The sequence below is a fragment of the Cervus canadensis genome, chromosome 7 (genome assembly GCF_019320065.1).
Source record: "Cervus canadensis isolate Bull #8, Minnesota chromosome 7, ASM1932006v1, whole genome shotgun sequence".
In the NCBI taxonomy this organism is placed as follows: Eukaryota; Metazoa; Chordata; class Mammalia; order Artiodactyla; family Cervidae; genus Cervus; species Cervus canadensis.
Window position 1 is genome coordinate 23,333,125 of NC_057392.1, and position 23,186 is coordinate 23,356,310.

Below are 23,186 nucleotides of genomic sequence, written 5' to 3' on the forward strand. Positions count from 1 at the left end.
TGCTAATGGGCATGTGTTTCTTTTCAGGAGAAAAAATGTTCTCCAGCCCTGGGGTGTATCGTAGGGTTAATGGCGAACTCCAAGAGTATTTAAGCCAAGGGGGACCTTCCCAGCCTGCTGCTGCCAGTGCCCCCATCCCTGTGGTGAGCCCCTGCCAACCCACACCTCCACAGGACGCCCTCCAACACTAGCAGGAGGGGATGAGCACACATCTTTCTACTGCACCATCTTGAACCGGAAGTCCAAAGAAATATTTTTAAATCCTAAAATTTTTTATGGAATCACAGAAGACCACCAAATAGGCAAAAGAAGGTTGGAAGCGTCACACTTCCTGATTTCAAATTGCATTACAAAACTATAGTAACTAAAACTGTATGGTACTGGCATAAAATAGAGCCACAGACTAACAGAACAGAAGTGAGAGCCTGGAAATAAAACCCTGCATATATGGTCTTCTAATATTTAACAACAGAGCCCAGAATATACAATTGAAAAAGAATAGTCTCTTTAAAAAATGGTGCTGGCAAAACTGAATAATAAAAAGAACAAAATTGGACCCCTATCCTGCACAAATAAAAGTTATCTTGAAATGGATTAAAGACTTAAACATAAGAACTAAAATCATAAAACTCCTAGAATAAAATAGGAAAAACCTCCCCGACACTGGTACTGTCAATGATTTCTTTGGATGTGAGCCCAAAAACACAAGGAACAAAAGTAAAAATAAATTAGGACAACATCAAACTACAAAGCTTCTTTGCTGTAAAAGAAACAAAAGGAGTAGGCAACTAATGAAATAAAAGAAAATATTTTCAAACCCTATATCTAATAATGAGTTAATATTCTAACTATATATGGAACTCCTATAACTCAACAGCAAAAACACAAATGATCCAATTAGAAAATAAGTAGAAGATCTGAATAGACATTTTCTTTAAAAAAGACGTGTGTGCTGCGCTGTGCTGTGCTGTCACGTCTGACTCTTTGCAGCCCCATGGACTGTAGCCTGCCGGGCTCCTCTGTCCATGGGGATTCTCCAGGCAAGAATACTGGAGTGGGTTGCCATTTTCTTCTCCAGGGGAATCTTCCTGATCCAGGGATCAAACCCAGGTCTCCCACATTGCAGGTGGATTCTTTACCACCTGAGCCAGCAGGGAAGCCCATGAAAATAGCCAAAACGTGCATGAAAAGATGCTCAACGTGGCTAACCATTAGGGAAGTCAAAATTAAATCACAAAGAGAGATCACCTTACATTACTCTGGCTATTATGAAAAAGGAAGGCTATTATTAGAGAAAGAAATGGCAACCCACTCCAGTATTGCTGCCTGGAAAATTCCATGGACAGAAGAGCCTGGTGGGCTATATAATACATGGGGTTGCGAAGAGTCAGGCACAATTGAGCAACTAACACTATTATGAAAAAGATGATAAACAATGTTGCTGAGGATGTGTAGAAAAGTAAACCTCTATGAACCATTGATGAGAATATATATAAATTGGTACAGCCACTATGTGAAATAGTACGAAGTTCCTGATAAAATGAGAACTATCATCTGAAAAAAAAAATGTTCTGCAATTAGATAGTTGTTGGTTATACAACTCTGTGAATATACTAAAACCAGTGAAATGTACACTTTAAATGGGAGAAATTTATGATATGCAAATTACATCTTAAAAAGCTATTAAAAAAGAAAAGTAATATGTTCTGTAGTTGCTTTAAAAGTATGGTTTCTGGAAGCAATTTGGTTACAGGAAATAATGCCATGTCAACTTTCTGGATTTCTTTTTAAAACTGCCAAGGTTTTTTCCCTAAGGAAAAAAATGGAACTACAGCAAACAAACTATATTGCCTTCCCCAAGAGTCTAAAATGAAACGGGCTCTAATAATATACCTCAGCACAGCTTTAAGTCACAATCAAGTCTTAAAATACTTTTGGACAAAGACCATTGCCAACTGTACAAGATTAAAATGTGAATGACCTAAAGTGTCAACTTCAAATCACAAACAAAACAGCCTGCAAAGCTAAGCATCGAAATGAAAGCAGGCATCAGGGTCCCATGCAGGAGAGGAGCACACAGGGCTGACAACCAACCATCCTGGCACACACACCCAGCTGCCCGAGGCTCAGGGAGGACTCACTCCTCTCCTGCCCCTCACTCAGCCCCCAGCCCCACAGAAGGAACCCTCCCTTACCTGCCGGGACTCCCTGGGGACTGTTCTTCTCCATCAGGCAACACCAGCACCAGCTTCCAAAACACACGCTCCTGCCGCCTGGGGAGGTGCTCAGCCACGAGGGACGGTAGGTCCAGGGGTGCCCATGCCGCGTCACTGGAAGGGACAGAGCACCATAGCTGAGTCACCTGCAGGCCCTCAGCAGGAGCAGCAGGCAGGGCGGGCAGGGGTGACCAACCTCAGCAGCTGCTGGTGGAAGTGCTGGACCTTCATCTGGTGCGCCACCATGTCCCTGAGCCACCTTAACCTGTGAAGGAGGGACCACATGAAGGAGTCCTACGTGAGGCCCACTCAGCACCCACATGGGAGGCGGACAAGCATCTAGCCATGTTCTCAGGGCAAGGTGATTGGGTAGCAAGTGTCTCCCAGTGGGCAATACTCAGGAGACCAAGAACTTTTTCTGATGAAGAAATAGTTTAGTCAGAGGACTTGTTCATTTCACAACTATCAAACAGTTATCTACTGTGTGCCAGTCATGGCAGATCAGCAGTAAACAGACAAAAATCCTGCCCTCATAGAACACATGCTGTCATAGGGAGAGAAGGGCCCCTGTAGGCAGACGGCGTGGCAGGCGCCGTGGGCACACTATGAACATACACAGGGTGCTCAGAGATGACCTGGAAGACCAGAAGGAAACAAGGGGAGCCAGCATGAGGATTCCCAGGGGACAGGCCAGGCTATGTCAGGAGTGGCCATGGCATGCACACAGAAGGAGCGCAGGGAGAGCGGTGGGCTAGCCAGGGGGCAGGTGCGGGCCACTGTGGAAAGACTCAGAGAGGAGCCCAGGGACGTCCGTCAGGATGTGAGGCGACCTGACTGCGGTCGTGATGAGAACACCAGGCTGTAGGCGCCAAGGGCAGAAACCGGCACACAGACAGGTGGCTATGTGAGCAAGGGCTGGGGGTGGAGGCGGTGAGGGGGGAGCCGCAGGGTGGTGGGTCTGAGTCCGGAGGTGACCCAGTGCAGGGAGGTCAGACCAGTCCCTGTGAGACAGAAGCGCTGAGTGCAGCGGGCCAGGAGAGTAGGTTCCAAACTCGAGCTGGGGACACCAGGAGGAAGCCTTGGCTGCTGAGGCATGAAGGGCGCTGTCAGCATGCAGGATGGAAAAAGACCACAGGGAAAGAAGTGGAGGAGAAGAAGGGGCAGGAGGCTGGGCTGGAGGGGTGAGGGTACAGGGACACAGAGAGGGCCATCCTGACGCAGGTAAAGCAGCCTCGACTCCAGGATGCAGCGGGGCCAAGGCTGCCACGGGTCAGGGAGAACCCCGAATGCCCAGACCACACACATCAGAGGCAGGCTTGCGCTGCCACCAGGCTGCTTCCAGACACTACCCTGCTTCCAGACGCAGGCCCAGGACTGGGAACCTGAGCGGCTGCATAGTTTGTCAGCAGCATGGACCTGGTTCTCAGAGGGAGCACCTCATGACAGCCTGGGAAAGACAAGGCATGCCCTAAGGCCTTAGCACAGGGGGCTGCTGCTGCCCCTGCACATGGCCCTCCTCAGCCCCTCACCGGGAGGTCCTCTCCAGAGGCGACAGTGGCGTGGTCTAAAGAGAGAGGTCAAGCCCTGCGGGGCCAGGATTGCACAGCTGAAGCCAGAACCGGGGCAGGGATCCAGGTACCCGTGGAGTGGCCAGGAGGAGTAGCAGAGAGGGCCATGCAACGGGACACAGAGAGGCAGCCTGTGAGAGGCAAGACCAGAAAGTGGAGGAAGAGCTGCTAAAATGCTGCTTGCTGCAGCAGACCGAAGATGGCAGAGGGGACGGGGTGAGGGTGAGGGTGAGGCCAGCATGGACCTCTGGCTCCAGTAACGAGAGTGGACGTGAAGCGTCCTTGAGTCAGGGAGGTAAGAAGAAAGCATGTAATTCCAGGTAATTCGACTGGCAGGACCAGGAGTGTTTTAAGGGGAAAAGGCAAGTGAAAACACAGCAAGTAGAGCAAGCTGCACTCCAAAAACGCAACTCTCCATCTGTCTTCACTGCCTCTGGCCCCACCTGTTTGCCCTGTACACACACGCGTTAATCCACGCTCCTAAGGCCAGCGGGGCCAGGAGGCACTCAGGAGGCCCCGGGCGCTGACCTGGTACACGAGACGCCCACTCTCCCCGCGTGGCCCAGGTCCAGGAGGCCCTTCGCCAGGTTCTCCTCCGCAATGGGGCACTCTGCGCTGGGCACCAGCGCCCTCAGCCGATCGTTCACGTCCACACAGCAGGGCGCCGCAGGGAAGGCCCGCATCTGGCGCCTTAGTTTCTTGCGGGCTGCGACAGCTTCTCTCCACCTGAAGGACACACATCACTAGGTGTTGTAAAGGTCTGCCACAGGACAAATGCAAAACACCTCCAGCATTAACAGGGGAAACATCTTCTGCCAACATGTTTAGGTCTATTCCAGCAACAGATCTCAAACTGAGAAATTAATCACAACTAAAGCTCAGGTGCGGGGATGCATGACAGAGAATGAGTGGTGGGGGGCAATGAAACTACTGAACCTAAGAGTGAATGCGGGGGGTTTCCCTGGTGGTCTAGTGGTTAGGAATCTGCCTTCCAATGCAGGGGACACAGGTTTGATCTCTGGTCAGGATCTAAAATTCCACATGTCGGGAGGCAACTAAGCCCTTGTGCCACAACTAGAGAGAAGTCCACACACCGCAAAGAAGATCTGACACAGTCAAATAGATAAATAATTTTTTAAAAAGTGAATGCTAAACAGTGTTTAGAGGTCAATTTGCTGATATGGATACAAACACAGATACATGTACCCTCTGACCCAGCAAACACCACCGACAGGAATCTCTCTCCAGACACTCCAGGCACGTGTGTGAAATGTCTGTACAAGGGTGGCCACTGCAGCACCCTCTGTCATAGCTAGAGAGGAAAAGCCATGCTGAAGTCCAACGGGGGGCCAGGTACTGTCCAGTGCATGGATGACAACGCAGAGAGGCCACTGTGCTACTGTGGTCAGGCCTCCACCTTATGTCAGAGGGAGTCAAGGCAAGTCCAGCGCAGAGCAGTGAGCATGCTCCCACCTGTGCCAACCGCCACACAAAGCTCCGAGGTCCTCGTGGAATGGAGACTCATTTCTCACTAAATCCCCTTTTATACAGCTGTAGCTGTCAAGCACACTATCACTTTGTTATTATGAAATGAATCACCCATCATACATAACCCATGTACCCCCATTTTAAAGATTAATGATAAATCAAACACCTACATCCTTCCATGCAATTAAGAAGCTGTGGCCACAAGCACCCACGGGCCCTGCTCAGTCACACACCCTCTTGTTCCCAAAGGTAACCCCTGTGTCAGCTTTATGTTTGTTATTTCCTTTCCTTTCTTTAGGGTTGTACTACTATACATAAATCTAAAACAACCTATTTAGTTGGAATAGACAGTTTAGATGTTGTACACATTTCCCTAAGAACTGTTTCACTAAAATTCACTAAAAATTATGTTTCACTAAAATTTTGTTTTTACTAAAAATTATGTTTTTACACTAAAATTTATGTTTTCACTAAAAACTATGTTTTACAAATTCATCTATATAGGTGTACACAGCTATCACTTGGCTTGTTCATGGCCATCTCCGGGTGTCCAGCACATTGGGTAAACAGCAGAAGGCTGCCTATAAATATTTGTTGAAATACAGAACAGTTCCCCCATCCCAATCTAATTCTTTACTTAGTTTATACCCTTTAGGAAGGAACATGTTACATGTGTGTATTATCAACTGTGAAAGTACAGTCTTGGTAAAAGAGACTGTGTGTGCACTGACTCTATTTGTAAGGACACGGGACTCACCGTTGGAGATACTTGCAGAAGCACTGAAGCTCCTGCAAGGTCTCTTTTGCAGTCTGGAAAATTTCCTCCCCAAGAAACAAGTCCACCAGATGGGCAAAGACATCCTCAGAGCAACGGGCCACACGAACCCTCTGGTCCGTCTCCACTGCACTCCTAGGGAACAGGGTGATCGATCAGCATAAGAGACACTGCACCCAAGGCCCCACAGAGGGCTTGCCTGGAAGTATACAAGTCCACGTCCTTAACTCTAAAATGAAATCATGTCATCACCATAAGAAAAGCTCGAAGATTTTATTTCATATAAGGCACAGACATCTGAAAAGATAGACGGAAAAAGAACTAAAGTGGTACAGGGTATAAGGTTGTAGATCCAACATGGCCCTTATAAACAGTCAAGAAATAAACCTTTATTTTATAGTTAGAAATTTAATTTTTAAGTGGTCATTGAAACAACTAAACTATGTTCTCATCAACAATATCTGATGAGAAGTTTATTATCAAATTTATTTAGCCACAAAGTCAAAGAAGCTCAGACAGGCAAGATGCACTTCCAATAGCTATCTTCTACCGTGGGTAGAGACATCCTGGGCCTGAACTCTAGTTCAAGTCTCCTGGAACTACAGAGAACAGCAGTTGCCCTGCATGTCAATGAGTCCTAGGTGTTGCTATCTCATAACCCTTCCTGGGAATAAGAGCAGACAAATACCCATCATTTGTGAGGTCTCTTGCTATAGGAAGCAGTGAAATAGACTCCCAACTAACAAAAATGGAAAGAAACATTCAATAATACACTTTGCCTCCTAGCTGTGTCTCCATCTGCACCAGAGGCTGCAGGCCTGTCCCAGCGGAAATGAAACACAAGGACAGATTTCCCAGCACAATCGAACCTCTTTCCTGAAGCTTGGCATTGAAGTTCTTAAGTGAGATAACGCAAAGGGATCTTTTTGACATATGAAACAAGGGAAAGGATCTTCTACTTAAGAAAAATGAAGAGTGTGGAGAAGACTGTCAGCAAATTCTTTTGCTATCAGACACATCCCCAAGCCCAGGGCAGGGTCTACAGGAAGATGAGAGTAGGGAGGGCCCCTCCGGCAGTAACAGACAGAAGCTCAGGAAGGGCCTATTCGTGTCTAGTTAACCAGCAGATACACTCCACGTGCAGATGAAAGCCAGCCAGCCTGCGCTAACCCTCCTCCTGCCCACCCGTGCACATTACACTGCAGGACACCAGAGCTTCACTTACTTCAACTCCTGGGAGCAGGTTTCTCTCACACATTCTGTCACCACAACTTCTGTCAGCTCTGCAGCCAGGTCCTGGCTCAGCTGAATTAACACCAATTCTCTCTCTTGTTTCAACCTAAAGGAAAAAGAAAAAGAGCACAAGAAATAAGAGTCACCACACTCTGTGACCTTGCAAGAGGGGATTTGAGTTATGCTGTCTGAGTCGGCAGACCTGACCCCTCTGGTCCCAGCAGAAGGTCACACAGCCACCCCTACTCCCATTCCCCTGACCATCACCCACGCCCTGGGCCACAGTGTACGAAGGTGCGGGGTGAGCTGTGAGTCCAACTAGTGCAGCAGGCAAAAGCAAGAGCATCCGAGGCCGCGGAAGGCTCTCTCCTGCAGCCACGCTGCCCCATGCACAGAGGGATGAGACACGCACCTCTCCTCTTCAGCCCGCCGCCTCTCTTCCTCCTTCCGTTCCCTTTCCTGGGTGACTTCTTCAGTTGCAATGTGCCTCAGAATGCCTGTGGTTGTAGCTGTTAACAGCTCCTCCATAGCAGCATTGGAAACACTAGACAGAGCAAAGTGGATACTGTTCTAAATAAATAATACAAGCCACACAAACCATATTACTAGACTTCTAACACTGGCAAGGAAAAAAGTATCTACTTGGTTTCCATTAAGTTGATGCAAAAGTAACTGCAGTTTTGCATTGTGGAAATTTGCAGTTTGATATTGGAATATTCTTAAATGTGGTTGTTACAGATCATTTTAATGCACATTTCTTGCTTTATGATTTTTTGCTAATGACTATTTGCTGTTTATTTTATATTTATTTTAGACTATAAAAATGATGTCAAAACAAAAAAATTTGAGCAATAGTTCTTTTTCAATTTTTTAATTTATTTTTTGGCCATGCCATACGACAGGGAGCTTAGTTCCCTGACCAGGGATCAAACCCACACCCCCTGCAGTGGAAGTACAGAGTCTTAACCACTGGACCACCAAGGAAGTCCCCTGAGCAATTTTTTAATCCTTATTCTAAGGAAGACATAAACAAATGGAAAGACATCCATGTTCACAGACTGGAAGACTTAATACTGTTAAGATGTTAATACCACCCAAAGCAATCTATAGATTCATTGCAATCACCAACAAAATCCCAATATAACTTTTTGCAGAAATAGAAAACCCATCCTAAAATTCTTATGAAATTTAAAGGGTCTCCAAATAGGGAAACAGTCTTGAAAGAGAGAAACAAAGCTGAAGGACTCACACTTTGTGATTTCAAAACTTATAACAACTTACAACAAAGTTATAGTAACCAAATAAAAACAATATGGTATCATAAAAACAGACATTCAGACCAATAGAATATAGAGCCCAGAAAGAAATCCTCACATATATGGTCAACTGATTTTGAACAGGGATAGCAAGACCATTCAAAGAGGAAAGTATACTCTTTTCAACAGTATTGCCAGGAAAACTGGATACCCACACACAAAAGAACAATGTTGGATCCTTATGTTACACAATATATAAAAATAAAATGGATCAAAAACAAGAGCGAAAATTATAAAACTCTTAGAAAAAAAATAGGGCAAAATCATCACAACACGATTTGCCAGTGATTTCTTGAATATGCTAACAAAAGCACAGACAACAAAAGGAAAAATAAACTGAACTATACAGAAATTAAAAATTTTTGTGTATCAGAGGATGCACACTCAAAAGAGTGAAAAGACAATCCATAGATTGGGGTAAAATATTTGCAAATCAAATACGGAATAATGATTAATATCCAGAATATGAAAGAATTCCTACAACAACAAAAAAATTCAAAAACAAGCAAAAGACTTAAGTACACACTTCTACAAAGAAGACATACAAATGGACAATAATTACATGAAAAGATGCTCAATATGATTAGTCATTAGAGAAATGTAAATCAAAACCAAGAGTTACTACTTCACACATTATAATGGTTATTACTTTAAAAAGAAAGAAAAGGATAGCATGGATTAAAAGGATGTAGAGAAACTGGAACCCTTGTGCACTACTGGTGGGAAAGCAAAAATGGTGCTGCTCCTATGAAAAATAGTTTGACGATTTCGCAAAAAAATGTAAAATAGCTCACATGATCCAATAATTCTACTCCTAAGCACGTGCCCATAGGAACTGAAAGCAGGGGCTCAAACAGTTATGTGTGTCCCAGTGTTCATAGCAGCATCAGTCACAATAGCCAGAAGGTGGAAATAACAGCTTATTAAATAGCACCAGTGAATAAATAAAATGTGGCATGAATATGTATGTGTGTGTTTGTGTGTATGTATGTGCATATGTTAAACAGAATATTATTCAGAAATAGATCTGGGAGTAGATAGTGGTGATGAATACACTACACTGTTAATAAAGCTAATGCCATTGAATTGTGCACTTAAAATGGTTAGAATGGTAAACTGTTATGTATATTTACCACAATAAAAAATTAAGCCCATAGAAATCATATTTATTTTTAACTCCATCAAAATAGAAAGTATGTTATCTAATTCTGGTATATTAAAAAAATGAACAAATCTATGAAAAATACTGATCATTTTATGTAACCTACATTTATACAGGTGAAATAATATCCTTTCTTATCAGTGTGTTGCTTTATACGTACTAGAATTTTTAAAAGAAGTTTGAAATCCTTAAGATAGCCTAACTTACTAATTAATCAGATTTTAATTAACTACAAAAGCTGCTTAGGAGTTTAGAAAGATTTTGATTATTAAATTTATCAAGACTAGATTCTTAAAGTATTACACAAAATCAGATTTATAAAATCTGTAGTCTGAAATGTCAAAGGAAATTTTATCATGGTATAAAATGCAAATGGTATCAAATGTTTAAAGGAATTTAATCTGCCAAATTTATAAACTGAGACTTAATCTAAGATCAAGTGTTTTTATTTTTTAACAGAGAATGAACTACTTAACACTAGATTTTTTACTATTAGATTTTTAATCATGTTTAAAATTTTAAAAACAAGTTTCTAATTTACAACTTTAATAAACCTAGTGCTGCTCAAAACTCACACACACAGAGAAACCACCTGCAAACCACACACACAGGTCAGGAACATGAGGGATACACCCGCCTAGTGAGCAGGACCAACATTTGAGCCTGCACAAAGGGAGAGCTGTGCTCACTCGTTGAGAGGACGCGTCTGGAGGGACAGTAGGCGGCCCCAAGTGCAGACAGCCTCAGAACAGGAGACACACCACACTTACCCAAGGGCTGTGGTTGCAAAGGCTGCCCCGGCGGCACCGACTTCCTCACAGTCACTCTGAAGAACCTCCTGGATGAGCTCATCCACCACTTGGGCCAGGTCCTAAGGGGACGGCAGAAGGGTCAGGAGTGCTGGCCAAAGAAACACCACCTCAGTCCACACCCAGTTTATCCCCAAGCAATCCACCTCTACAGCCAAGAGTACTGAAGATATTCCATGAGCCACAGAGACATCACAGGATGTCCCACCTGGGTCAGAAATTCCTGCAAGACTTCATCACTGGAAGCTCTTTGAAGGTATCTAAATGACCCTCACACAAGGCTTGGCCATGCACACCTGGTAAGGTTTCCTGCTAATGAACAGGAGCCTTCTGGACATGACAGACAAGCCTGCTGCCTGCTGGACGACAGCCGTTCAGACGGCCCCAGTGCCGCCCTCAATGCTGACACAGCTTCAGCTCCTGTGGTCCTTCCTCGCTACCCTTCAGGCCTCCTTGTTCCCCAGTGAGGATGGTGCCCAGCGCCTGCCCAAGCAATGTGGTGGCAAGATAAAGTCTCACACCTGTGTGGGGTGCTCAGACCTGGGGCCATCCATCAGGGGCACACTGACCCCAGGGACACAGACAACGGTCAGACTGGACATCAGACACAGCTGGATATTTGCCCACAACAATGGCAGGACTCCTTACCGCATCTGAGTAAACAGGCACAGGCTTTGGCGGGAGAAGCTCCGACTGCATGGGGGGCTGCACAGGGGGCTGCAAGAGGCTGGGTGCCACGCTCGGGGTCAGCACCGGGCGATGTGGTGGAGAAGCCGACACAGGCAGCGGCTGCAGGAGGAGAGCTGGCAGGGGCTCGGCCACCTCCGCACCACACTCCTCTGCTCTCCCCGTGCCTGGAGGAATGGGCAAAGGTGGGCACCAGGGACAGACCCAGGCCACCCTCCTGAGCAGACCACCATGGGGTGCCTCCTGAGCCATGACCGGGTGCCAGGAGCGCTTTACCTGCAGGAACCCAGCGCCTGCGGGGCAGGAAGCCGTTCAGGCAGCACCCCGCTGGTGTCTGCCCAGCCCCAGGGTGAGCCACCCTCCCGAGACCCTGGCCTCACTCACCTGCCACGTCCAAGCCAGGTCTCTGCACGCCCGAAGGCGGCTCTGCAGCCAGGCTGTCCCCGATGTACTTGTTCTGGGCATTGAAGCTGCATACGGGGGTGTGACGGGGTGTGGGGGGCAACGGCCCTCCATTCACAATCTCCCCAACCGACACCGTCAGCTTCCTGGTGATGAACACCGACTTCCTGGCCTTGGACAAGCCCTCGGGTTCCAGGAACGAGGACCGGTTCAGCTCGACACAGCTATCAGACCACAAAGAACCCATAGAGAGGCATCACACAGGCAAGAGGCCGCCCTCACCTCTGCAGGCCCCTGCAGTCACCATGCTGCCAGACAGTCACACGGAAACGTGGGAAGTGGCAAAAGTCCAGCCCACAGAGCCCACCACCGCCAGCATCTCCATGTGATGCAGGAGTCACCTGGCCTAGTTGTCTGCACCCCCAGGTAGAATGACACCTGACTACAAGCGCCCGGCTCATCCCCTAAGGGCAGGTCTGCAAGGCAGCAGGTGTGGCCTGTGATGAGAAGTCAGAGGAGATGGGGTCACGGAAATCCCAGATCCAGACACAACAGGCTGTGAGTCATGTTCTAGAAGAGGGTCCTCAAGTTCCACCGCATTCTCAAATCTCTGATTGCAGCAGAGACTACGCCCTGGCCAGTCGGAGAGGCCATCTTCAGGGACAGAACAAGGAGGCCCCAACCTCAACCTCAACCTCGACCATCAGGTTCTTAAGTAACTTGTGAAAAGTTGGTGGTCTGAACCTTACCCTGCCAGCTGTTCCAGGCCTTGCCCTCGTGCCCGTACCCCAGGGAGGCAGCCCATGGCATGAGCCTTCTCCAGGGCCTGGCGAGGCTCAGGCACTTCCCGGCCTTCCCAGTAAAAGGGAAGAAAGGAGAGCGGCCCCACGCCCCTGCCGCGGTGCTTACCCGTCAGAGACAGTGAGGCCATGGCAGTTGAGGAAGTCTGTGGCCTCCTCGCCGTCTCTGAACAGCAGCATACGCACCACACCATCCAGGGGGAAGATGGTGGAGCGCTGTGTGCTTGCCGTGTACGCCACATTGAGCGCTCGGAGAGCATCCTTGCGGATCTGAAAGGAGAAGCCAAGTCACTGAGTCACAGCAGGTCGGGTGCCCGTGACCAGAGTGCTCAGTTCCTCTGGAAAGTACCCTGGACTCAGCTTAGTGCTCACTGGGCTGTCTGCTCATCAGAAGATGCCCACAGATGATGCAAAGCAAACAGCTTCACACATGGAACTGGTTGGGCTGTGAAGACTTTATTTATAAGAAAAACTAAAAAACAAACCACCCGCCAGCAGGTGCGTCCTCCACTCAACACAAAGCTGTGTAGCTGCTAAAACTCACCACAGAGATGATGGGATGCCATGGAAATTGTGTGACGTGAAACGGAGTAAAAGCTGTTTTACAGCGTCACGCTGAGCGTCCACAAATGCAGAGGGAGACACGAAGGCGCTGACAAGTCAGCTTGGCCCCAGGGCTCCAGTGACCCGCCCCCTCCTCTTCAGTGTCCTTTAACCAATCCAACCCCGGTTGACAGAGTTATTTCAAGGCTGGCATTCTCCATGCCAGTGTCCAGCAATGAACAAACAAGACCCCTGTCCTCACAGAGCTGACGTGGCAGGACAGACCAACACTGAACAATATGTGTGTACAAAATGCAGAGTGCATTCAGCAGTGATAGTGTGACAGGAAGGACAGCCAAGGAGGAGGAATGGGAGCGCTGACGGGCGGGGTGGCGAGGGTGGGCCCTGCAGAGAAGGATCTGGAGGAGGGGAGCTCTGTGTGGTTCTGTGAGGAGAAAGACGGGCAGTGAAGACAGCAACTGCAAAGGCCCTGAGGCAGGAGCGTGCTGGGGCTGGAGGGTAGGAAGGCACTGCTGTAGGTGGGGAAAATAGGACCCTGTGGCTACTGCTGGTGAAACACTTTTTTTCTAAAAAAAAATGCTTAGATTTCTTCTTAGTTTAAAATTATTAAAATGGGTACAAATGGTCAATATTCTAGTAACATTATATACTCATTGTAAAAATACTATCAGTTGTATTTATCAACTGCACGGAGTTCCCCAAGTGCACTTTGTTAGAAATCCTTTCATTTGTTCCAGAATTTCTGTTTTCTTGGAAACTGTCAGATCTGACAATGAGCAAACTTGTAGATTCTTTGCCTGGGATGTGATAGTGGGTTTAGTCACTGTTTACAGGAGGACTTGTGACCAAAGAAGAAAAATGAGCTGGAGTCACAAAACCAGCCAGGCAGGTTCCCAAGAAGCCTGATGCAGCCTCCTCCCTACCCCACCAGCCCAGGGGCTCCTGGCAAGGACCCCGGGGGTGCAGGTGCTGCTGTGAGGTGGCAGGGCCACTGCTTTCTTATCCTCCCCAGCTGCTTCAGGGGCGTCAGACCTGACTGTGGGAGTCTGAGACCAGGATGACACTCTATGCAAAGCCCAAGGTAAGAGACTGGTCTTGCCCAGTCTTTGTAACCCCAGTGCTACAAAGAGCAGGCACTTCAGATATTTACCAAAATGAATTTAGCATCATCAGGCTCACTCCAAAACTGAAGACAGACTACACTTGTTAAGTTCTAGCTTAGAGGTCTGTGCATATGGTTTGCTTTCTGGCTTCTTTGTTCCCATGGAAAAGGATAGTGCTGAACTCAAGTGAGAGTGTTCTGAAGAGACCTCTCTCATCTGAACCAGAAGAAGAGTGTTTCCCAGTGCATGGCCTTTTCCTTCCAGGACAGTGACAATACTCACCTGATTAAAGTAACAATGCAGAAGACAAGCGTTCAGATAAGAAGCTGACTGGACCAGTTTAAAAAATCGCACAAAGTTATTACTGTTCAATGCAGCAAAGGCCTGAACGGCAAATTTCACCTCGGGGGAGTTTCTAACGGCAGAGTGGAACTGCTGCACTTCTCTGTTAACCAAAGGAGATAGAAGTGGTTAAAACGTGATCTTTCATGAGACAAGATTTCCACAAAAACAGAGCTGACAGTAACATAAGATCTCAACTACACTGGAGTAGAAGGTCTTGGTGGTCACAGTGCCAGCGTGTTCATGGCTCACCTGCATCAAGGCCACCCCGACTCGGGCTGGATTGGCAACAAAGGCATTCTTTAAAAAGATGCTGAATAAACAGACTCGAGCAATAATTTAAGAACTGATTATCAAATCAAAGAGTTATTTTAATGCCAACTGACTGCCAGCTGCCAGTGTTTGATGATGACGCTTAAGAAACAAAGTTTAACTTTGTTTTGTTTAGAAATAAAATGATTTGGGGAATTCCCTGGTAGTCCAATGGTCAGGACTCTACGATTTCACTGTCGAGGGCCTGGATTCAATCTCTGGTCAAGGAACTAAGATTCTACAAGCTGTGCAGCAAGGCCAGGGGGAAAAAAATACTGATTTGACTGCTGCTGCTGCTGCTGCTGCTAAGTCACTTCAGTCGTGTCTGACTCTGTGCGACCCCATAGACGGCAGCCCACCAGGCTCCCCCGGCCCTGGGATTCTCCAGACTGAATTATTCAAGATAGGAAACAAATGCTTATCATATATGAAAAGACTACACGGCCATTTTCCCTGACTAGTTTATCCCTAAGGCTTAATTTTAAAACTTAAAATCAATCACACATTTAAGATATTCTGTAACCAGGTTCTCAGGGAAAACACTAAGTTGAAAATAAGTTTCAACTTAAGAAAATCCAGTTTACCAACAACAGGAATGGAGTGCCTGGGGACTCTGGTATTCCTCACAGAAATGTCTACAGGTGTATCACAGAAAGGCTTAAAATTCATTCATGATATCCTACCCTTAGCACTTCTGTTTCACACCATTTTTCCCTCTCCTACGGCTAAGATCTTTGAAGAGGTCTGAGTGCACGTGTATACTACTCTGATAGGGGACCCACTCACTGAACACAGTCTCTCCAGCTGACAAGGAGACCTGGTCCTCAAGAAGCGTCTGGGGCCCACTCAGGGTGCTCAGGTACTAGTGGGCAGCCCCAGCCTCCCCCTCGGTAGCTCAGCCCCAGGGGCTACACGCTGAGCCCAGCCTTCTCACTAACACTGACACCAGAGCGTCCTCACTGCCACCACCACCACTAATCCTGAAGGCGCTCTTCCTGGTTACAGCCTGCCTTTCCCTATGGCTGAGGCTGACTTCCAAGTTGGAAAGCTCACCTAAGGATGTCCCCCTTGTTGAGATTGAGCAGGACGTTGTAGCCTTGGAACTCTGCCTCACTGGCACAGAACACGCCCTTGTTTCTCAGGTCCTGGTACATCTCCTTCAGACTCTGGAGGCACTTGGTCATGTTCTCGTTGTTGATCTTGGCGTCAAATGAGGACATGGGCTCTTCACACATGAAGTGAGCACAGTGGATGTGAAACCGGGTGCACTTCTCAATCAGAGACACCGTCACTGGGTCACACAAGTGCTGCTGCGTGATGTCCTGGACACAAGTGAGGTGGAATAATTACACACGCGTCACACATGCATGCCAGCACACATCTTACGTACACACTTCTCACATACACACAGGTCTCCACACATCTCCAAACGTAAGAATCAACTGTTAGAAAAACCATGATTACCTGAATTTCTCAGACTTCAATTTGAAACAAGCATGAAGCACATTTTAACAGGACTTTATAAAGATTTTAAGGAACAGATGAAATGTAACCGAGTAAAATGACAAGAACTCTCATTTTCACTCTAGACTTCACGTGTGCTTTCTAGTTTTTCTAGCTTCCTCATCGGAAGTGGCCGATACCTTCCGTATGCCCCGCGTGCGGTTCCACAGGAAGTCGTACCAGTCCCGCAGGCTGCCCTCCGTCTGGTCCATGATCTGGGTCACCAGGTAGTCCATGGTCCTGCTGAGCACCGCCGAGGGACGCAGCTCGTGGGGCAGGGGCTCCTCCTGGTCAGCTGAGGAGCGGCTGTACTCCTTCACAGCGGCTGCGTGGTCCACCTGAGGGTGGGGAGTAGGGACGAGGAGCTGGGCGGCAGGTGCCAGGCCAGCCTCCCAGCTGCTGTACCACACACACACACACACACACACACACACACACACACACACAAGTAAGGTCAATACTACGGAATACAATTTTAGAACACAAAGTTTCTATCTGAAGGTAACAATTAACATTAAAAGGCAAAATAGAGAAACCTGCTTTTGGCAAACATGACCAGGAGTGAACAGGCTACCACATCAAAATGCAGAGGAATTTAAGTGAAGACACACCTGCTGGGGTGTGACAGGTGAAGGACTTGATAAAGATTTTAAAAGGTCTCAGCCATGCTCATATACCAGATTGTCTATACAGACCAGAAATAGAGCTGGCAGTGAGAAGACAGGAAGAGCCGCACCAGGGTCCAGGGAAGGCCCTCCAGAGGCCAGAGCTACAAGAAGAGGCTAGAGACGTGTGGCTGACGGTGGAAGCACAAGAGCCACAAGTCCCCACCCTGGGCACCCTGCAAGCTGGTATCACCATTTCTGGGGGCAGGAGCCCTGGGCCTCTGCCTTGACAATTGCCACCTTGCTGAGGACCCTGAGACAGGTGAAGGCAGCTGTAAAACCCCCAGCCAGGAAAGGAGGAGAAACCCGAAGGAAAATTAACAGAGAGAAAATGAATCTAAGATGGTGCAGATTTCTGGGGAAACAACTTGGAATGTAGCTACTCATGTTCAGGAACCTTAAGAAAAGTCACACATCTGGTACAGCCCTTCATTCCTGGAATCTATCAGAAGGAAGGAAGCGGAATACCTTAGAACCATTACACACAGCATGCCCAACAGTTAGTAACAATGGAAAATCAGAAACAGCCTGATGATTGCAAAAGGGGGAAGTTCTGAAAGAGTTACATATTCAAGTAGTGTGCCTATATGTAAAGTTTTAAATGCTTATAAAAAGTTTACCATATCAAAGAAAATGCTCATGATAGAATTTTAAGTGAAAAAGATTCATACAAAATACCTAGAGCATAACCTCAAATACACAAAACACAAACATAAAAAAGGAATAAAACTGTGAAAAGCAAAAAGAAATGGAAATTTTTTAAAATTTCTGAAACACAGATTTGTATGTACTTCCATAACTTAAGGAACCATGTGGTCCAGTCACCTTACATAAGACTGCTTCATACATACCTCATGATACAAATAATGGAATAAATATGATTGTTAATAGCATATCCCCACCACATTCTAGCAAAGCAACCCCCAAATCAAATACGTGTAGAAATCGCAAAACCAGCCTTCCCTCCCCAGCACACCCCGCTCCACCCCAATGATTAAACATGGACAGCAGCCTGGAGAGCAAGCCCACAGGAATGCGAGGCTCTACCTGGTCAGTGCCTGGGACCACTTCAAACACACTCAGCTGGCTCCGGGTCTCCCGCATGTACCGTTCCTTCTCAGGACACATATCCAGGCACGTCCCAACAAAAGTTCTTGCTTTGTCCAGGTCGGTCCTTTTCACCCGAGCTAAACAGAATCAGGTAAAAAGTAAAAATGTACCACACAGTTACTGGGAAGCCAGAGAAGTGCATTTTCACAATGATAAAGGGAGAAATAAAAACAAAAATTCTTTTCCTTTCTTTTACAAAGGCAACGAAATCTAAAAAACACTACTGGGCCTCAGAGAAAGGAAAGCACTGCCTATCACACCAGGTGACAAGCCACCAAGACCCATGAAGACCCTCCAGGGCTTCTCTCTCCGGGTGGGCCTCCAACAGGCACAGACCTTCAGGGCACACATGGGTCTTTATGGCTCCTATAATGACCTTAATGATAAACAATCATGCTGCAATATTTTGTTCAAAGGATCAATCTGTTAAAAGAAAATATTCAAAATATGCCAGTATTCCCAAACTCTCAGTAGTTCATCGTTTTTAACAGGAGCCACATAATGGAAGTTAGCTGGATCCTGACCTGAATAAACTACTATTACCCACAGAACTACATAGTTACCAAAGTGTCTATTAAATGAAATGAAATGCAACAACCTCATAATTCAAAACATTCACATCTTATTTTATTTTTAAAAATTCCAATATCTATTAATGAATCTTTTAGGAATACAAAAATCATGTCAATGACATAACCTATGGTAGCAACTTTTATTACTGTGTTAAGGAAAACATGTCATTATTCCTGTACAGCTTCTACAAAATCCTACAGGTAAAATTTAATTCCGAAAAAGACTGCAAAAAAGAGCACAGGTGCTGTTTTATTTTTGGTCACTGTACATGTCTCTTAGTGTTAACAGGATATCTGGTTTTTGAATAGGTTTTAAATACATTCACATGGTTTAACATTCCAGAGGTACAACATCCCAGATGGAACCCCATGACCCTACTCCCTGCTGTCCTGACCAGCTCTGTGAGCGATCCTTCCTCACCTCCACGACTTTACACACACAGGCCAAGTACACTCACATGTATATGGACACACACACTCCCCCTTCTGTACACTTCCCACACCTTGCTTCTTCCACTTCACAATAAATACTCATCATTTTTCCATCAAGAAACCCCAGTCTTCTTTCAGGCTGTTTAGAATCCCACTGTGTGGACAGTCACTTTCCAATCTTTGTCATCACAAACAACCTTGTAAACATATCACACACTCATGGGGCATATTTTGTAGGTCACACTGGGTGTGGAATGCTGGGTCAAAAGCACTGTTACCCTGAGGCTGGAGACACTACCGACTCGCTCCTCCAAGCAGCCTGCCCAGGGATGGGGCAGTATGAGACCTCTCCATCTCTCGCTGCCATGTGACAGGCAGAGAGCAGCTGGATCTTTCCACTTTCCATCCACATGTTTAAGAGGTAACTCTTTTTTTTTTTCTTTTTGGCCATGCTGCGCAGCTTGCAGGATCTTAGTTCCTTGACCAGGGATAGAATCCAAAGCCAAAGCTGAAATCTAATCACTGGACCACCAGGGAATTTCCAAGTGTCAACTCTTGACACTTCCTTTTCCAAACCTCTCAGACCCTACTCATTTTTCTCCTGGATTTGGTCTTTTTCTTATTGACTCTACAGGACTTTCTGTACCTGGGAATCAGCCCTTTGTCTGTCATGAGTTACAGACTCTTCCCCTGGATTGACATCTTTTGTAGTTTTATTTGTGGTGATTTCTGTTAAAATGGAAAATTCTGATCTTTAATGTGTGCTTTCTCAATGGCTAAAAAATTGCCCTTTAAATTATTTAATCCAGCATGTATCAATGGTGTTGGCTTTCTTCCAAAAATAACATTACATTACAAACACACCTGCACTGATTCCATATCTACACTCAGCCTCAGTAGACCAGAAAGTAACAGGGGTCACAGGTACACATCACAGGCCCCAAGACCCAACAGCAGTGGAGCCCCCCAGGCCAGGGTCACCCCTTCCCTCACAGCTCCCGAGAAGACCACCTCTGCCGAGACCAGTACCTTACCTTGCCGCATGACCCTGTCCCTCTGGTCAAGCAGGCGGTACTTCTCCTCAGACGTCTCAGCCACGGTACCTATCAGGGGACTGAGGGATGATACACACGGCCCGAGACCTTCAGAGCCCTCGGAGCTCTCATCAAAAGGGTCTTCCTCAAACTGATGGGCCTTCAGGAGACTCGGCTTCTTCACAGGAGAGCTAGAAGGACAGCAACATGCTAAGAGCTATATATCCATCAGGTGTCTGGATCTTTTCCACATCCAAACACTTCTGTTATCGTCCTAGACACCCAGCTCCTCTAAAGTTGGACAGCAGCCAGCACAGAGGGGAGGCGGCCATAACACCACCAGTGATGAGCATGAAGGCTCACATCACTCACAGGTTCTCCTCTTTAAACCGCGATACAATCCATGGAATTCTCCAGCCAGAATACTGGAGTGGGTAGCCTTTCCCTTCTCCAGGGCACCTTCCCAACCCAGGGATCGAACCCAGGTCTTCCTCATCACACGCGGATTCTTTACCAGCTGAGCCACAAGGGAAGCCCAAGAATATTGCAGTGGGTAGCCTATCCCTTCTCCAGCAAATCTTCCCGATCAGGAATTGAACCAGGGTCTCCTGCATTGCAGGTGGATTCTTTATCGACTGAGCTATCAGGGCAGCCCTGAAATGAATTACCTGTAGATTTCTATCTTAAAGACATGAAACTAAGAGTGAAGTAAAAACATTTCAACACCATGAGGAAATATCATGCCTACATGTTTTCAAACACAGCTTCCCTTCAGTAGAAGGATGTACTGAAAAGAACAGGGCATTCTGTGAGCTTCCTCATTTTCTAGCTGGTTTTCAACATTCTGTGAATTTGAATGTCAAAGAGGATGTAAAGAAAGGAAAAAATGAAAGCAAATCAGCAACGGAACTATTAACTGCAAAATGTGCGGAAAACTATCCACTGACCAAAATACGGGAAGCAGGATTACACAGAAGCTGGCCTGCTGTGAAAAGGAAGGTGGGGGTCACACAGGAGTCTCGGAGCACAAGCCAAGGGGAAGGAGGGAGGCACCTCGGGGACTGGAGGTTCCACACAGACACAGACGGGGAGGTCGCTGAAGTGCACACGGTGTGCTGGACCTGGCCGGAGACTGGGCGCAGGGCTGTGCGGTTACAGCCACGGCTACACGTGACAATTAGGAATATGGTGCGCGGCCAATTACACATTTAAGGAGAAAAGCAATTGTCTGTGCACATATACATCACACAGACTGCATGACAACAACTGCGTGGGCTGCAGGGCTGAGGGAGATGAGGGGCCGAGGGCAGCCTCCACCGCCCCCCACCAGGTCCTCTCCCCATCCCTCAGCCCCTATCCAGGTGTCAGCGATCACCCGCTTCCCTTCCATGCTATGTCATGACGGCTATGAAGTCCCTCGAGGTCAGCAACAGGAGAAGCCAAAGAACCCACTTGCCCTGTTAGAACAATGGCATTTGGAAGGGCCAGCCACACCTTTTGCTCAGGAGGCCGCCAGTCGTAGTCCTCACCCCAGGCTTGCCGAGTGGGGAGTGCTGAAAGGGTGTGTCCTCAGCGCCCTGGCCAGCTTCCCCATCGCCTGGCTGCTTCTCCTTGAGGGAGAAGGGTTTCTTGTTGGGACCTGAGGATGCAAAAGTCAGGACAGAGTTAATGACACCACAAGTCACTTGACACGGGGCTTCTTGGGAAAGTTATAGTATAATTGTGGCAGGATGTTGTTAGAAAGGAGCCCAAGGAAATGAGACACCTCCACCCCCACTTCACCCCACACTGGGGATCAGGCTCACACTCAGCACTCAAAGGCCTTGCACAAAGCAGGAGAGACTGTGTAAAGAACAACTGAAAACTCACTTATTTTTTTCTTGTGCCAGAAGATGGTCATATCTTTATGCAAATCTTTCCCTTTCTTCCTGGCCAGGGCTGCAGATACCTGGAAAGCAGTCCACAACACAAAGGACGACGGCATCAGGAGACCAAGGAAACGAGATCAAGCTTTCACATGCATTAGTAGAATTCTGTTCAACAGAGCCACACCTCTACAGCTATGTGTTCTGACCACATCGCCTGCCTCCAGCCATGGAAGCCACAGTCCTCATCTCCCTCACCTGTCTTACAGCATGTATCTGCACTTCTCCTTATCGAAATTAATGACTCTACTGTGATAGAATCCATAAACTTGGCCCTATTGGCATTTGATGAGATAATTCTCACCATATGATTTTCTGAAGAACAAGGGAAAGATGGCCAAGTAACACTTAAACACAAAGGAAACCTGTAGAATGACACACATGGGGTACAATTTATCATAAAACATACATACACAAAACCAACTGTACGTTAGCATACCTATAAATATACCTATGAAATTTACCTATAATATACCTATAAATATATCTATAAATATACCTAGACATTTCCTATGAAAATGTCTAGGAAAACATACACCACACTAGATAACTGTGCTGGCTCTAATAGGAGAGAAAGGGGTGATGAGTGGACCTCAACTTTCTATAGATCAATGAACTGCTTACAATGATAATTTATATACTTTCTATATAAATATTTTTTAAGGTTCAGCTAGAAGAAAAAGGACATTGCAACAGCCAGAAATAACCTTAAAAAAATGAAGGCTGCTGTATGACCTGGCAATTCCACTCCCACATATACACCCAACAGGAGTGAAAGCAGGGTCCTGAAGAGAGACCTGCACTGTCTTCACGGCAGCATTATTCACAGGACCCAAAAGGTCCGCGGACAGGTGGACAGATAAACGAAGTGTGGGACAACCATACCCGGAATAAAGGAAAGAAATACAACCACATGAATGAACCCTGAAGACATTATGCTAATTGAAATGAGCCAGACACAAGAGAATAAATATTATATGATTCCACTTTTATGAAATATCTAGAACAGATGAATTCATAGAGCTAGAAAGTAGATGTGAGGTCACCAGGGGCTGGAGGAAGGAAGGAATGGGGAGTTATTGCTTAGTGGTTACAGAGCTTCTGTTTGGGAGGATTATAAAGTTCTGGAACTAGATAATGTGATGGTTGTACAACATTTGTGAATGTA

At 46.6% G+C, this 23,186-nt stretch overlaps 1 protein-coding gene across 5 annotated transcripts in view; it reads right to left on the bottom strand.

Moving 5' to 3' along the window:
* LOC122445446 (minichromosome maintenance complex component 3 associated protein) overlaps positions 1 to 23,186 on the bottom strand; it is a 42,088-nt gene that overhangs the window by 14,335 nt on the left and 4,567 nt on the right. For 4 of the 5 annotated variants that reach the window (XM_043474638.1, XM_043474637.1, XM_043474636.1 and 1 more), the window contains 17 exons: positions 21,963 to 22,041; positions 21,588 to 21,732; positions 20,094 to 20,284; positions 17,993 to 18,132; positions 16,421 to 16,618; positions 15,831 to 16,099; positions 14,406 to 14,568; positions 12,566 to 12,726; positions 11,639 to 11,880; positions 11,216 to 11,547; positions 10,529 to 10,629; positions 7,693 to 7,824; positions 7,273 to 7,386; positions 6,030 to 6,182; positions 4,313 to 4,510; positions 2,413 to 2,481; positions 2,196 to 2,330 (listed from right to left, as the gene is read on the bottom strand). In XM_043474638.1, coding sequence (XP_043330573.1) covers positions 2,196 to 2,330; positions 2,413 to 2,481; positions 4,313 to 4,510; positions 6,030 to 6,182; positions 7,273 to 7,386; positions 7,693 to 7,824; positions 10,529 to 10,629; positions 11,216 to 11,547; positions 11,639 to 11,880; positions 12,566 to 12,726; positions 14,406 to 14,568; positions 15,831 to 16,099; positions 16,421 to 16,618; positions 17,993 to 18,132; positions 20,094 to 20,284; positions 21,588 to 21,732; positions 21,963 to 22,041 — 2,822 coding nt within the window. The remainder of the gene's footprint in view (positions 1 to 2,195; positions 2,331 to 2,412; positions 2,482 to 4,312; positions 4,511 to 6,029; positions 6,183 to 7,272; positions 7,387 to 7,692; positions 7,825 to 10,528; positions 10,630 to 11,215; positions 11,548 to 11,638; positions 11,881 to 12,565; positions 12,727 to 14,405; positions 14,569 to 15,830; positions 16,100 to 16,420; positions 16,619 to 17,992; positions 18,133 to 20,093; positions 20,285 to 21,587; positions 21,733 to 21,962; positions 22,042 to 23,186) is intronic. The other variant, XM_043474639.1, reaches the window with a different exon arrangement.